The 17,534-nt window shown below is 37.7% G+C and overlaps 1 protein-coding gene across 5 annotated transcripts in view; it reads right to left on the bottom strand.

Annotated features, from left to right (window-relative positions):
• The window catches only part of RASAL2 (RAS protein activator like 2), a 387,616-nt gene that overhangs the window by 47,993 nt on the left and 322,089 nt on the right, over positions 1-17,534 (bottom strand). For all 5 annotated transcript variants that reach the window (XM_060034530.2, XM_060034515.1, XM_060034522.1 and 2 more), the window contains exon 5: positions 11,679-11,788. In XM_060034530.2, coding sequence (XP_059890513.1) covers positions 11,679-11,788 — 110 coding nt within the window. The remainder of the gene's footprint in view (positions 1-11,678; positions 11,789-17,534) is intronic.

Genomic DNA, 17,534 nt, shown 5'->3' with positions numbered 1-17,534 from the left:
TGGTAATGTCCTTTACAGAGATGGGAAGTGAGGGGCAATGTTGGTTGAAGCAAGGGGGGAAATAAAATCAAGTTTAGTACAAGTTTGAGGTTCCTATGGGAGTAGATGTTTGCCGCAGACTGAATGTCTCACCCCAAAATGTATGTTGAAATGCTAACCTCCAATGTGATTGTATCAGGAAGTGTGACCTTTGGGAGGTGATCAGGTCAGGGGGGTGGAGCCCTCGTGAAGGGGATTAGTGCCTTTATAAAATAGACCCCAAAGAGATCCATCACCCATTCCCCCATCTGAGGACACAGAGAAAAGGAAGCCTTTTGAACCAAGAAGCAGGTTCCTACCACACACTGAATCTGCCAGAACCTTGATCTTGGACTTCCTAGCCTCCAGGACTGTGAGAAATAAATTTCTGTTGATTATAAGCTATCTAGTCTATGATGTTTTATTACTGTGGTCTCAACAGACTAAGACAATGTGAATACTGAAATAGAACATGCAGACTGAGAAATGCTAACATTTAAATCTACAAAACTGACAGAAGAGACTGAAGAATCTGAAAGACAGAAGGAAAACCAGGAGACTCAAGTATCATAAAAGCCCAGGGAAGAGAACTCTTAAAAGGATGGTTGTCCATTACTGTAGAAGATAGAGTGTGTTAAAATATTAACAGTAGCCACTGGGTATATGAACTGAGAGATAATTGGAGATAACTGTAGCAGTTTCAGTGAAATGACGAGGACAAAAATGAGACTCCAGACAGTTGAGAAAATGAATGGGATATGAGAAAGTGGAGACTAACTCATAAAGTCTGATGGTGAAGGGGTGACAACTGGGAAACAGCTACAGGGAGGCATGAGGTTGAAATGGGGTTGAAGGAGGTATTCTCTAATTATTTTTTCCCCTTAAATAATAAAGTAATAAATGCTTTCGGTAATAAATGCCAAGAGCTCAGAAGGACAGAAGGTGAAAAATAAGGGTACCTCCCTCAATCTCCTACGGAAAATACTATTAATGATTTTTGTGACCCCTCCAGAAATTTTTTGTACACAGACAACCAAATATTATACATATACATATATGTGTGTGTATGTGTGTGTGTGTATGTATGTATACACATACAAATGAGATTCTACCATACTTTTTTTCCTTAAGAGTATATTTTGGAATTTTGTCTACACTGGAACATATAGATATAAATTGCCGCTTTTTAATGATCACTCTGAATTCCCTTATATGGGTCTATAGAAGTTTAACCAATCCTTGATGACCATCTAAGTCTCTTTTCTTTTCTCTTTTTTTTTGGTGATCACCACCAAGGTTCAAAAAGTATCTTAGTACATATACCTTGAAGCACATGTGCACGTATTCATGCTTTAAATTTCCAGGTGTGAAACTGCTAGATCAAAGGGCACATACATTTAAAGTTTTGATATTGCTAATTTATCCTCCATAATAGATGGCATCAATTTAAAGTCCTACCAATAGTGCATGTTTCTATACACTATCACCAAAATGAGATATGGCTACACTTCAAACATCTTTGCCAGTATAATTGGTAAAAAAGGGTATTTCATTTCTATACTATTGCTTTAGTATGAATTTCTTTAGTTATGAGGTTGAGAACATTTAAACATGTATATTGGCAATCTCAGTTCTCTTTTCTGTGAATTATGAACTGTTATTTCATGTTCTTAAACCATTTTTCTAATTGTTTAACAACTGATATGTATTGATAAATATTACATAAATTAAGTAAATTAGTACTTTTTCTGTCATATTTGTAATTATTTTCCCCAGTTTATGCTTAGAAAAGGTTCTTCCATTCCACGAGCATAAGAAATCCAGCTATATTTTCTTTTACTGATTCTATTTTAATTTTTCATCCAAACCACTTGGATTTGGAGGGAAGGGAAGATGATAGGAGCATAGTAGGGAGTTTGCTTTATATTTTACCAAATCGTGAAAATATAATGACCATAAATTGACTCACTGATTATTACTGCATAGTATTCTACTCTTATTAAGAGTTGTTGTTTGGGGCTTCCCTGGTGGCACAGTGGTTGAGAGTCCGCCTGCTGTTGCAGGGGACACGGGTTCGTGCCCCAGTCCGGGAAGATCCCACATGCCGCGGAGTGGCTGGCCCCGTGAGCCATGGTCGCTGAGCCTGCGTGTCCGGAGCCTGTGCTCCGCAATGGGAGAGGCCACAACAGTGAGAGGCCCGCGTACGGGAAAAAAAAAAAAAAGTTGTTTGAATATGTTTGTGTGTATATATATGTGTATGCATGACTTTTCCGTTTGATCTTTCCTTCTTTCTCAATCATTTTCTCAGCAGGTTAGGCTTCCTATCAACACATGCAACAAAGAGGATAATGGAAAAGGCAATCAACTTGGACTCAAAAGCCCTACGTATTCATGTCAGCTCAAATCACTCACTAGCCATGTGATGTGGAACAAATAATTTATTCCTTCTAAACCTTAGTTATCTCATTTGTAAAATGTGGATAATGATTTCTGTTCCTATACCTCCCACAGTTATTGTGAAAATCAAACACAATCATCTATGATTTTACAAATATCTCATAAACTACAGTACCATACAAATGGGACTATCATTGCAAACATAGTTTTTCAAAGTGATATGACAAGCATTAGTTCATTTTATGTAAACTATTAGGTTAGGATAGCTATTCTCAAATATATTCCTTGCTGGAAGAATATGAAGATAGAAGGTATAAATGTATGGAAATAATTTTTTTCTATTAAGATAAAGCATTCTAATGAATTTAAAATGCTATCATGACATAATTAGAAACTTCAATTGTATTTTAGTTCACAAAACTAAGGGCTCCTTAACTGGTCCATATCAGTAAACACTGGTAAGGGAAACTATAATCTAGTTTCAATTAATCAATACAGCTAGGCTGTATTGATTAATTAATGGCCTGGAATCCAATAATTTCTGAGAAGTTGTCATTCTATCCAAGTACACCAGAGTGAAGGAGATTCTTCACCTCTATTATCTGGAATTTGTTTGGATTCTTCCCTTTTGTTTCAGGCCAAGAAATTAAGTTCCTTAATAGGACAGGCAGGTGGTAGGGGGTGGGGATACAAAGATTGTACACTTGTGGAGCTTCCCATCTGCTGCAGTAAGCAGAAACATGAAAAAATAAATTCAATAGAAAGCAGTCAGTCCTATAATAAGGTGTATACAGTTGGCCATGGATGGGTAGGGTATATGGGGCAGATGCTTAGTCTAGAATGATGCACAGGAAGAACAAGGAAAAGAAGTCAGGGAGCATATGACTCCTGACTTGGGTACTGCTGCATATCAAAGGACACGGTGTAGGAATAGGATATGGTATTTGGGATAGAGAGGGCAGCAAGATTAAAAGTAGAGAAATATGAAACAGTTTAGTAAGTAAATGATGGACTTCTGGTAGGAGTGGTAGGAGACAATGCTGAGAGTTAGGGAATGGACAGAGCCATGTTCCATTTTGTATGTTATGCTCAAGACTATAGATTAGTAAAAGTATTATATACATATGTGATGAGATATTAAAATTGAAGTTTCAAATTGAGACTCTAAGGTAAAACAGGTGCATGCTGCAGTGAAGTACCAAACTGTAGAATCTACAAAGGAAATGTTTGGAACCTATTCCATTACCTTGAACCTTTCAGTCAGAGCAGGACTATAAAAAGTGGTGACAGTATGGAGAAGGGAAAGGATTTTGTGAGAGATAATTTTTGGAGAAAGCTGTGAGGCTCATCCCTCCCATCCCCCCCTCCCCCCAACACACACAAGGGATATTGGTAGGGAATGCCTACAAGGTGGAGTTTGATTTTATCTGGGAAATCTAGAGGATGAGAAATGACTAACTGTTGGTAGCACAGCCCAAGTTGATACTTTTGGATTAGGCTGCACTCCTAGAGGTTTGTCAGGGCAAAGGATGTGTGAATATTTCCTGTAGACCAGAGGACTGGAAGGGTGAAGACTAGACAGCAAAAATTCCTTCCTAGAAACTGTGGAAGGAGTTGCAAGTGAACACCTAGAATAGAAATGTACCCAGGAAACTCAAAAGAACCATAGATGAGAGTTCCTCAAAGATGAGACACTTCTGAAGAATTCTTCAAAGTACCTCATGATAGAAGAGTCAGCTTTAAACATCTGCCAGACTCAGAGAGCATTATGGAAGGCTAAGATAGTACTAAAACTTTTCTTATTACCTTTCCCCTCCTTTCTGTCTCTCCCCTTGCCCCAAATCTGGAGGGCACCTAAAACCACGGGTAGTTAAGCTGGATGCGAAGAGTAGATGCGAAGAGAGAAGTAAGTAGTTTATAATACTCCCTTCTCCAAAAGCAGACTGTCTGCAATTGGCTTGGTTGGGCTAAGTATGAAGTTTTGATTACTATCTCGAAGTGAACACCAATAGGCTCGGAGTCAACACCTTTGATTTAGAGTAACCATGGATTAGCTACATGGATCATAGACCTAAATATAAAAGCTAAAAATCATTAAAACTTCTAAAAGAAAACAGGTGAAAATGTCTTGGGACATACACACACACACACACACAAAACCCATAAAGATTGCTGGTGGGAATGTAAAATTGTACAGGTACTCTGGAAAATAGTTTGGCCGTTTCCTCTAAACCTAAACAAGTACTTATCATACAACCCAGCAATTGCACGCTTGCGTATTTACTGCAGAGAAGTGAAAACTTATGTGTACACAACTGTTCACAGCAGTTTATTCCTAATAGCTAAAAATCAGAAACCAGTGTTCTCCAGTAGGTGATTGGTTAACAAATTTTGATACATCCATAAAATGGAATACTACTCAGCAATAACAAGAAACACACTATTGACAGATGCAACAATTTGGAGGGATTTCAAGGGCATTTTATTTAGTGAAAGAAAAAGCCAATCTTAAATGGTTATACACTATATGATTCCATTTATATAACATTCTTGAAATAACAAAACCATAGAGGTAGAAAACAAAAAGTGGTTGCTAGGGGACAGGGATGGGTGTGGGGAGGTGGGTATGACTGTAAAGAGTAGCAGAGGGATTCTTTTCTGGTAATGGAATAATTCTGTATCTTGACTGTGGTGGTGGTTACACAAATCTATACATAGGATTAAATTGCATAGAATTATAAACACACACAAATGAGTGCACATAAAAATTGGTGAAAAATAAAATCTGTAGTCTAGTTAACAGTATTGTACCAATGTCAATTACCTGGTTTTGATATTACACTACAGTTATAAGATATCACTATTGCGGGAAGTGCTTGCAAGACTCTACAACTTCTTGTGAGTATACAAATTAAAAAAAAAGAGAGTTAAAAAATTAGTTCTAATTAGGAGAAACTCAAGAAGCTGAGTATATACACCCTACAAATGAACACTACACTTATTCTTAGGTATCCTCCTGACAAAGAATAAGCGGACTACTTTAAAACCATGCTTTGTCAGTGAGCCTCAGAATCGAAGACATTACTGCAAAGGTTTTTACTTGAAGGACGTTTGAAGGAGTTGAGAAAATTCTATTCCATGTGCTTATCTTTACCTCAAGACTTGGTAAATTTAAGTAGCACTTCCAGAGTAAGGTTGGCAACCTGACAGGCATTCGAAATCCTGGAATGCCTGACAATCCTGTATAACCACGGGTTTTCAGTATTTCCTAGTTTTTCAAACTTTTCAAAGTGCATTTCAATATAAGGCAGAAATAAGGCAGAGTCTTCTGCTGTCCCAACACCCTTCCACATGACATGGCTTTAATGTGAAAATGCTGCCAATATTGATTCTAGGAAATCACTTTACTGGCTTTTATCTGATTAGATGGCTTTGGAACAATGATGATTTTGTGACATCCTATTGATTTTGCCTCTAAAATGCTTCTCCTATCTTGTCACTGACTCTTCATTCCCACTGCCAACTACCCTCTTTAGAGTCTTTCTTATTTCCTACAATAGCTTTTTTTTTTTTTTTCTAATCGGTCTCCCAAACTTAGTCTCTGTAAACCAAGTCATTTGAAATTCCATTGTTGGATTAATCTATAATTGGCACAATTCTGATTAGGTCACTTCCGTGCTCAAAAATGTTTAAAGACCCCCCATTGCTTATACAATAAAATCCACACTCCTCATCTGACATTCAAGGACTGTCCTGTGTATGGAATACTGCGTTGAAAATAACCTCCACTCAGAATTTTGAAAACACTGCTCCACTGACTTTTGATTTTCAATATTCTATTGAGAATTCCAATGCAATCCTTTCATACCTCCTTTGTATGTAACCTATTTTTTCTTTCTAGAAGCTTTTAAGATTTTTTTTTAAAGCCTTGGTGGTGTGTTCTTTCATGATGATGTGAATTGGGGTGTGTGTGTGTGTGTGTGTGTGTGTGTGTTGGAAAGTCTTTTGTCATTTTTCATTCACTGTATTGGGAATTTGGTGGCCTTTCCAATCTGGATATTTATATTTTCTTGTTTTGGGAAATTTTCTTGTATTATTTCTTTGACAATTTCCTCTCTAAAGTTTTCTAATAAAACTTTTCTTTTACTAGAACCTTCTGGATTGATTTTCTCATTTTCTGTTCTACTTTCTGGGAGATTGACTTGACTTAAGCTTTTATATTTCAATTTCCAAGCTCTCTTTCTTGTTTCTTTGAGGTTCCTTTTCTTATAGCATCTTATTGTTTCATAGATGCACTATCTTATCTTTTGAAAATATTTATTATGCTTTGAAGTTGTTTTTGGCTCTATGCATTGTCTCTGTTTCTTCCGGGTTCTTTTTTCTCTCTCCTATTTATTTGTTTTTCTCTCTGCCTTTCATGTTGAAGAATTTCCTCAAATATCTGGAGATTCTTGGCCATCTGTTTATATTTAAGATTAAAGCACTAAAGAACTCAATGGAAGCTTTGTGTGCTGGAATAGAGCTTACAGATTAGTGAGTTTCACTGCAGAGTACTTCCTGGCCAGCTGTTGTTTTTTAAAAAAAAATTAACATCTTTATTGAGATATAATTAACATACCATAAAATCTACCCATTTAAAGTGTACCATTTTCAGTATATTCAGAGTTGTACAATTATCACCACAGTCTAAGCTTAAAACATTTCATCACTCCAAAAAGAAACTTCATGTCCATTAGCAGTCATTCTTCATTCATCACTTTCCCCTGCTCTATATCCCCAGCCTCTGGCAACCATTAATCTACTGTCTCCATAGATTTGCCTATTCTGGATATTTCACATAAATGGAATTGTACATTATATGGTGTTTTGTGATTGGCTTCTTCCACTTTGTATAAAGTTTTCAAGGTTTGTCCATGTTGTAGCATGTATCAGTACTTCATTCCTTTTTATGACTGAATGATACAGCGTTGCATGGATATATCATGTTTTGTATATCTATTCATCAGTTGATGGACATTTGGGTCATTACCACTTTGGGGCTACTATAAACAATGTTTACGAACATTCATGTTACAAATTTTTGTGGGGACATACGTTTTTCACTTCTCTTGGATATACTTAGGAGTAGAATTACCAGCTGACATTGTAACGTAGGAACATAAATGTTGGTATCTGTAGGTCTTTTTATCTGGTTCAGTTTCTCAAATTTGCTGTGTGATGAATGTACGCCTGGCTGCTGGCCTGCTAGAGCTGGGTGGGAGCTGAATCTTTCCAGAGTTCTGGGGGTGAGTGGGTAAATCAACCTCTTTCTTCTGTTAGAGATGCTAGCTGTCTTCCTAATGCCCATCTTTTCCTCCTTCCTTAATAACAGACTCTTGTGTTATTGGGGGCAACAACGTACCCATGTATAACATTTCCCAGTCTCTCTTGCAGATAAAAGTGACAATGAGAAGCCACTGGGTGAGGTTTCAGGGAAATTGCTCTAAAGGGAGATAACTTGGTTGGAAGACAGGTGTCCTTTTATGGGCCCCTCTTTTCTGGTACCTGAAACATGGATGCTATGGCTGGAGCTCCAGTAGCTAACTTGTGTTCCTAAAGAGATCCTTGAAGACCTTGAGAATGGCAGAGGAAAAAGCCCACAAAGAGCCCTGAACCCTTAGTCCTAGACTGCCCACCCTCAGACTTCTTATAGGTGAAGAAAATATAACTTTACTTTGTTTAAGCCATTACCGTTTTGAGTATCTGTTAATTAGCAACTGATCTGAATCATTAAGCGATAGACTTTTTTTCAGAATTTCCTTCTGCAGGCAACTACGTCTCATCTTCCTCTAATTTTTTTTTTTTTTTGTGGTACGCGGGCCTCTCACTGTTGTGGCCTCTCCCATTGCGGAGCACAGGCTCCGGACGCGCAGGCTCAGTGGCTATGGCTCACGGGCCCAGCCGCTCTGCGGCATGTGGGATCCTCCTGGACTGGGGCACGAACCTGTGTCCCCTGCATCGGCAGGCGGACTCTCAACCACTGCGCCACCAGGGAAGCCCTGATCTTCCTCTAGTTTTAAGTAATCTATCATTCAAATTTATCCTAGTTTCTTCATCAAAGATGGAGTTCATATTTCTGTTTCTTATACTGAGTCATTTTTAAGACAAAAACACACAAAGTTTTTTACCTATCAATGTAAAAATTGGAACTTTACCTTTCCAATCATTTCCTACCTCACTCCTTTATATACCATGAACTACTCAGTATTTCTTTTCAAGCTCTGTAGTTTCCTGTTTTCTTCTTTTGCTCATTATTTCCATTCTGAGGAATGCTCTCTCCATGTGTCTGTTTCTCAGTTCAAATTATACCTGCTTTTTTAAGGTTCAACTCACAGGCCACTGCCCTCTAAGGTCTTTCTTGGTCCACCTAACAAGAAGTAATCTCACCTCCCCTATACCATTTCTTCCTGAGTATTTACTTCTTCTACTGGACACCTTGAGGTTGGGGCTGTGTCTTTAGTTACTCTATATTCCCTGGTAGCAAATGGCTTTCTAGTCTGTACATAACTGTCACAATTAGATATGTTACTGTGTATCAAGAAATTTGGTTCTTAAAAATATTATTTGGCAAAGTTTTACTCCTTATGCCTATGCCCCACAACTTCACAAAGGAAATTCTGAGTTTAAGCATCATCATAAATTGATCCCCAAAGCAACATTGGTACCAAATTCCATCAGGGCCTTAGAGCAGAGTCTACAACTTGCAGATCACTGGGCTAGACAAACCTGGAGGGTCTTTTTGATCAATTAAGTCTGCATGTTAAAATACCCTATGTTCTTTTGCACAGAAAAGCTTACTTATCATATGTAGTAAACCTTCTTTAGATGAAATTAACTCATTTACAACTGTTTTTCTGCCATCTGAAAGCAGTAACTCAGACCTCATGAGGATAATTTTATCTTTTTAAAATGTAATGAGTGCAGATAAGGTTTGTTGTTATCAAAAAGCCTGAAGAATTCAAAATATCATGATCACTACTTCATTATCCTCCTAATACCCCAGGCAGAATATTTCCTCCTCCTGAAGAAGTAAGATATAGTGATTTGAACAGCATCATAATGAGAAATTTAATGAGAAAGAGATCCCTGGCTTCTTGAGTTCAGTGTTCTGGTCAAATTTGGTCAGGTAAGCCAACAATGAAAAAGACTGACATGTTGGACCAAATGAAAATCTAAAACTTCTATATAATTCAGAGACATGATTTAAAAACACAAGAAACAGACTGGAAGAAAATTTTAACAATGTGCATAATAGTGGCTTACAATCCCTAGTAATAATAAGCACTACTTCAAAGCATAACAAAAAGGACAAATAGCTCAACAGAAAATGGCAAAGGGATGAATAATCAAGTCATAGAAGAAGAAAACTTGTGAAAAGATGTTCAACTTAGCAGGCATTAGGTAACTACAAATTAAAACAAAGAAATGCTCCCCACCTGCCTTTTTTGTGAGAGGCAATATAGGATAAATTAAAAAATGTAGACTTAAGAGCTAGAATTCTTGGATTGGAACCGCAGTACTGCCATCTTCTAAGCTGTGTGAACTTGTGCAATTTACTAATTTCTCTGTTTCAGTTTTCTCATCTTCAAAATGAGGTCATGACTGTAACCTGGGTTGTTGTGTTGATTAAATGACTTCATTTATGTAAAGTGCTTAGAACAGTGTATGGCACATAGTACATACTGTATATGTGTTTATTATTACTATTCATCCATCATACTGATAAAATGTAAATGGTTGTGTGAATGATAAAAGTAATTTTAAAAAATTGATGTATAGTTGATTTACAATGTGTTAACTTCTGCTGTACAACAAAGTGATTCAGTTATATATATATAGTTCCCTGTGCTATAGAGTAAAATCTAAGGGAAAAATATGAGAATAAAAGATCTTTTTTTAATGATTACCTTAAAACAAAAAGGTACAAAAGACATATTTAACAATACAATTACACTGCAAATTGAACATACTTGCAAATTTCACAGAACACCTCTAACGTGGTTCAGGGATAAGAAGAGCTGATAAAGCAGTAGCCTCTTATCAACTCAGTATGGGGGACAAGTTACTTCACATATAAAACGAGAGTAATTCTCTGCCTGGCAAATCTATAATCTGCCATTATAGAGATTATAATCTATATTTCTGTTTGTTATGCAGATAACTGGAAATAATGGACTTATTACCAAAAGTAAAAAAAAAACAAACATACACCCAAGTATAAATAAGAGTATAATTATGAAAGGCAGACATGAGTTTAAATCAAAGCTCTACTCTTAGCTGTGTGACCATGGGCAAATTTCTCAATCTCTTTTGCCTTAGTTCGTTATCTGTAAAATGAGGATAATAATAGTATCTAGGGCTATATTACATAAGATACTACATTAAAAATACTTGGCACAGAGTAAGCACTCAATAAATACTGGTGATGGTGATGATGTGTCAAGAAACAACAAGTACCATTTCCTAAATTTTGAACATTGTAGAGACGTGAAGTATTACAAATGTGTCCTAGCATACATTCAATCATTTTAGAGGGTTGTTATCCTTAGCAAGCCATGCATTTGAGGTTTGCTTAAGCTGGTAGTCCTAATTATTGAAATCCAGGCTTCCTTTTCATACATATCTTCTAGATGTGACTGCAAATTAATGAGGCTGAGTCCATATACTATACACAATGAACAATGCAGCAGTGAAGACCATGGACTCTTAGAGCCAAATTGCTCAAGTTTAAATACCATTTTTGCTATTTACTAAGCAGTATAACCTTGGGCAATATTACTTAACTTCTCTGTTCCTCAGACTTGTCATCTATAAAATGGTGATAATATTAATATTTCTCTTACAGGGTTATTATTAAGATTAAACAAGAAAATGAATATAAAGCACTTAGTACAGTGCTCAAAAAATGTTAGCTATAGCCATCGTCATCCCTTATGGTCATCCTACAAAAGAAAGATACACCTCTGACCACTAGATCTTGATTCGACAGAAACAGCACAACCGATTCTTAAATTAGTTCTTAGGTATCCACACAGTCTCCAATATTGTAAGATTTTTAAACTGGTTGGATATTTAAGCCAATATTTTGTACCTTGCCTCAATATGAGCAAGACAAAAAAGTAAATTTTGTATCGGATCTTTCCAACTATCATTGATGCAAAGTTAATGAAGACCAAAATGCACTGTAAAATTTCTTTCTTTGTTTTAAGCAAGTGAACTCCTACCTGTCATCTGTATTGCGAAGGGAGGGAAGCCGAAAGCTCGTGTTTCGGTCAAGCTTTGATTGGCTTTTGGTCCTCTTGATGGAGCCTTTCAGGCGCTTGCTGAAGAACCCCTAGAATGAAAAGGCAGAAAGTGATGGGAAGAAGAATCAAAAGGGAACCTTGCTGTCTCCTAACTCATCTGCACTGCCTTTGCAAAAGATACTCAGATTCTTATAATGAAGACCAGAAACAGAATTCAGCTTTTAATTTTTTAATTTGTAAAATATAGCTGCTGGAAACTACCTGATAATGTGATAAAAAATTTTTTCTTCTATGATAATTGGGAGAATTAAACTTTTTAAACAATTATTTATTTATTTTTAAACATCTTTATTGAAGTATAATTGCCTTACAGTGTTGTGTTAGTTTCTGCTGTATAACAAAGTGAATCAGCTATATGTATACATATATCCCCATATCCCTTCCCTCTTGCGTCTCCCTCCCACTCTCCCTATCCCACCCCTCTAGGTAGTCACAAAGCACCAAGCTGCTTTCCCTGTGCTATGCAGCTGCTTCCCACTAGCTATCTATTTTACATTTGATGGTGTATATATGTCAAGAATTAAACTTTTTTTTTTTTTTTTTTTTTTTTTGCGGTACGCAGGCCTCTCACTGCGGTGGCCTCTCCCGCTGCGGAGCAAAGGCTCCAGACGCGCAGGCTCAGCGTCCATGGCTCACGGGCCCAGCCGATCCACGGCATGTGGGATCCTCCCGGACCGGGGCACGAGCCCGAGTCCCCTGCATCGGCAGGCCGACTCTCAACCACTGTGCCACCAGGGAAGCCCAAGAATTAAACTTTTAGATGGCACTTTATTTCTTAAACAGTTTCTATACTAGCTATGGTAAAGAAACTTCTAACTTCTAAGGTAATATGTTGGTGGTCTCAGCAGTGGCAAAATCTGATCTATGTCACCTTGGATATGGTACTTGTGAAGTTAAATTTTAAATGTAGTTTAACTATTTTAAAATGAAACAGGTATGTATCATGTATGAAACCAGTGAAGCACCCAGACTTCAGAAGAACAAAGTGCCTTATAGTTTTTAGCCCTGCTTACCTTCTGCCACTTCCACCAAACTATCTAGAGTGCCTCGAACATCTTCCTAGTCTTAGCACCTGGCAAATAATGGGCATTCAAAAAAGTTTGTTGAATAAAAGAATAAATGCAAGAATGAATTGGCAGTTCTACTGTTGGCAGATGAAAGGACATCTTATAGAAGTATATCAAAATGTCTTGACAAAAGACTATAATTCAAAGAAAAGTACTTTGATGTATGGAATTGACTCTAATCACCTTGTAATGAATATTAGCTTATAGAAGCTGTGTATAATAAATATTTCCATAAGGAAGGAAAAAAAAGACTAGGCCAATACCAGCACATCAAATCTGTTGTATTCTTTTAGTTACCATTAAAGCCCACTGTTTTGGGGTGAAGACTATATTAATCATGATAAGCTAGGTTATGCTTATCTAATAACCCCACAATCTTACTGGCACAAAATGTACTATGCGTCTATGAGCAGGTCAAATATGATGGGGACCTGGCACTATGCTGTCCTCACTCAGGGACTTAGGCTAAGGGAGGCTCCATCTTTGTGTTTCTATTAGTTGCTGCCTCAGGATAAAGGAAGTGTGGTAAATTTTGTACTTGCTCTTAAAGCTTCATGTCATTAGTGGTCTCATTTTATTGGACAAAAAAGTCACATGACCACACCTAACATCAACAGGGAAAGAATGTACAATCCTATAATGTATCTAGAAAGAGATATTTGGTGAACAGTAGTGTGGACTACCACAGTGCTTTTCCATGCCAAGTAAACACACAAGCACTGCTAGAGAAAAAATGGAAACAAACTTATTTGAATCAGAAGTAGAGCTATTTAGCTGACTGAAGAAAAATGCTTATGTTATTTCTTGTACTTATAGCCCAAAGAATAAGGGTAAAAACTAGAAAATATCACATAGACATAATTCCTTAAGCTGTTCTTTATTCCCCAGGCTGTTTTTTATTGTAGGTGTATTGAGATTGATTGGAGGGAAAAAAAACAGGGCTATTTTTTAAAGTACTATATTTCTGGGCTTCCCTGGTGGTGCAGTGGTTGAGAGTCCGCCTGCCGATGCAGGGGACACGGGTTCGTGTCCCGGTCCAGGAAGATCCCACATGCTGCGGAGCGGCTAGGCCTGTGAGCCATGGCCGCTGAGCCTGCATGTCTGGAGCCTGTGCTCCGCAACGGGAGAGGCCACAACAGTGACAGGCCCGCGTACCGGAAAAAAAAAAAAAAAAAGTACTATATTTCTTAGAGACAGGCATTTGCCTGATCTCCTGTATAATCTTAGCATCATTAGAGAAAGTCACTGTCATCTGTCCTCTAAGGCAAAGGCTTTATTTACTACTTTCTATGATTCAATCAAGATGAGTCACCACATTTCCTTGTAAATGTAGTCAGCAAACCAGACCTAAATTTATAGAATTCTATTAGGATCATTTATAGTTGGTTCAAAAACCACTGGCCTAAGTTGAGATTCAACCTAAGGACCGTACCAAATACCATATATAAATACAGTTCTAACACACTACAGTTAAGCAGTTAATTGAGAATTTACTAGCAGATGTTCACTCATATAGTACTTTACCTTCCTGTGGCACTTACTGTATAATACTTCATATTTTAATCCATTTATTTATTATTTATTTTATGTGTATATGTTATAAAGCATCGTACTAGGTGTTGTAAGGGAAACAAAGATAAAACAAACACAAACTCTGCCCTCAAAGAGCCTGTAGTTTAATATAAGATTAGAAGTAAATACAAATATAAATGACACAACATGTATTGGGAAGGTACATGCTCTTAATGCCTGGCATATTTAATCACAAAATAACACTATCATATTTCTTTGAATCTAGGACACCAGTGATTGTAAGTCACACCATTATTTTATGTATACAAAGAAAAAAGCAGCCAATTAAACTATAACACAATGCCTTACCACTTAAAATTTTTATTTTGTATTAAATAAGTTTTTTAAAGACTTACTTTGGCTGGTTTTGTCATATATCACAGTGTACACACAAAAAGAATATATACAAAATCAGTTAAGGTATCCCTAATGCATCTTCATTCTTCTGAACTATATTTTGACTCAGAGTACCTGTTGTTCATGTTTTTCCACAGAATACCATGATATATTCTTTCTTTCAAAAATGTTGATGACAAATGGCATATGATAAAAGAGTAATTTGAGGGAGACTAGTTCAAGATGGCGGAGTAGAAGGACATGCTCTCACTCCCTCTTGCGAGAGCACTGGAACCACAGCTAACTGCTGAACAATCATTGACAGGAAGACACTGGAACTGATCAAAAAAGATACCCCACATCCAAAGACAAAGGAGAAGCCACAGTGAGACGGTAGGAGGGGCGGAATAACAATAAAATCAAATCCCATAACTGCTGGGTCAGTGACTCACAAACTAGAGAACACTTATACCAGAAGTCCACCCACTGGAGTGAAGGTTCAGAGTCGCACGTCAGGCTTCCCAACCTGGGGGTCAGGCAACGGGAGGAAGAATTCCTAGAGAATCAGACTTTGAAGGCTAGCGGAATTTGATTGCAGGATTTCAACAGGATTGGGGGAAACAGAGACTCCACTCTTGGAGGGCACACACAAAGTAGTGTGTGCATCGGGAGCCAGGAGAAGGAGCCGTAGGAGACTGAACCAGGCCTACCTGCTGGTGTTGGAGGGTCTCCTGCAGAGGTGGGGGGTGGCTGTGTCTCACTGTGAGGACAAGGACACTGGCAGCAGAAGTTCTGGGAAGTACTCCTTGGCGTGAGGCCTCCCACAGTCTGCCATTAGCCCCACCAAAGAGCCCGGGTAGGTCCCAGTGTTGGTCACCTCAGGCCAAACAACCAACAGGGAGGGAACCCAGCCCCACCATCAGGAGACAAGTGGATTAAAGTTTTACGGAGCTCTGCCCACCAGAGCAAGAGTCAGCTCTACCCACCACCAGTCCCTCCCATCAGGAAATGTGCATAAGCCCCTTAGATAGCCTAATCCACCAGAAGGCAGACAGCAGAAGCAAGAAGAATGACAATCCTGCAGCCTGTGGAACAAAAACCACATTCACAGAAAGATAGACAAGATGAAAAGGCAGAGGGGCTATGTACCAGATGAAGGAACAAGATAAAACCCCAGAAAAAGAACTAAATGAAGTGGAGATAGGTAACTTTCCAGAAAAAGAATTCAGAATAAAGATAGTGAAGATGATCCAGGACTTCAGAAAAAGAATGGAGGCAAAGATTGAGAAGATGCAAGAAATGTTTAACAAAGAACTAGAAGAATTAAAGAACAAACAAACAGAGATGAACAATACAATAACTGAAATGAAAACTACACTAGAAGGAATCAATAGCAGAATAATGCAGGCAGAAGAACGGATAAGAAAAGAAGACAGCCTAAGAAACCTCTGAGACAACATTAAACACAACAACATTCACATTATAGGGGTCCCAGAAGGAGAAGAGAGAAAGGACCAGAGAAAATATCTGAAGAGATTATAGGTGAAAATGTCCCTAACATGGGAAAGGAAATAGCCACCCAAGTCCAGGAAGCGCAGTGAGTCCCATACAGGATAAACCCAAGGAGAAACATGCCGAGACACATAGTAATCAAACTGGTAAAAATTAAAGACAAAGAAAAATTATTGAAAGCAGCAAGGGAAAAACGACAAATAACATACAAGGGAACTTCCATAAGATTAACAGCTGATTTCTCAGCAGAAACTCTACAAGCCAGAAGGGAGTGGCATGACATGTTTAAAGTGATGAAAGGGAAGAAGAACCTACAACCAAGATTACTCTACCTGCCAAGGATCTCATTCAGATTCAATGGAGAAATCAAAAGCTTTACAGACAAGCAAAAGCTAAGAGAATTCAGCACCACCAAATGGTTTCATTTTCACCAAATGAAAAACGTCATGGAGGTAACAATACACAGGGTATACACTAAGTAGATTTAGTTTGGTGGGTGAATGATTAGTAGTAGTGAAAAATAAGATTGGAAAGGTGATTTGTCCTGCTATTCATGTATAATTATTGTTCCCTTTGGCCCTTAAACTTTTGAGGAAAGGTATAATGCTATATCTATCTTAACATCGACCACAGAGTCTAAAGCTTAATAAGTGCTCAGTAAATACCTCAGAAGTATATACATAAAATTATGGTTGTTTAAGGAATATAGATAAGGGAAAGTGTAAGACTGCCCTAAGTGGTCAGTGATATTTCATGGAGGTAGTAGAATCTACTACAAAATTCTGTTTTCATTTCCTTGATATAACTGAAACATGGTTTTCACCCGAGAAGACTGTTTAGCTTACAGCCCTATTTGATAGACGTTTTCCATTCTCCCTAACCAATATTCAATGGTACTAGAAAGAGGAGCTGGGGTTTTCCTAGCTTATTACGACTGCTTCCAAACATTTATTCCATAAAATAATGGTTTGGAGTAAAGCATATTCTTTGAGGTTCATATGACCTTGATTTAATACCCTTTATCACACTCTTTGCCGTTCTCATGTATTAATCTCTCTTTCACTTTCCTTTATTCATTAAGGACTTTAGCCCCCAGCCTGCAATATTTCTCTGTCTCTTAGCTCCTAACACCATGCTAGTAAATAACTGCGTAGTGATCCATCTAATATGCTAGCTTCACAATTCCTTAACTCCAATAACGTTTAACCTCCTCTCCAGCCACTCACTCCTAGAACCACGCCCTAGATATTATCATTATTCAGATCCCTCACCTCAGACACCTTAGACA

The sequence above is a fragment of the Delphinus delphis genome, chromosome 1, assembly GCF_949987515.2.
Source record: "Delphinus delphis chromosome 1, mDelDel1.2, whole genome shotgun sequence".
In the NCBI taxonomy this organism is placed as follows: domain Eukaryota; kingdom Metazoa; phylum Chordata; class Mammalia; order Artiodactyla; family Delphinidae; genus Delphinus; species Delphinus delphis.
This window is presented reverse-complemented; position numbering and strand designations above follow the sequence as displayed.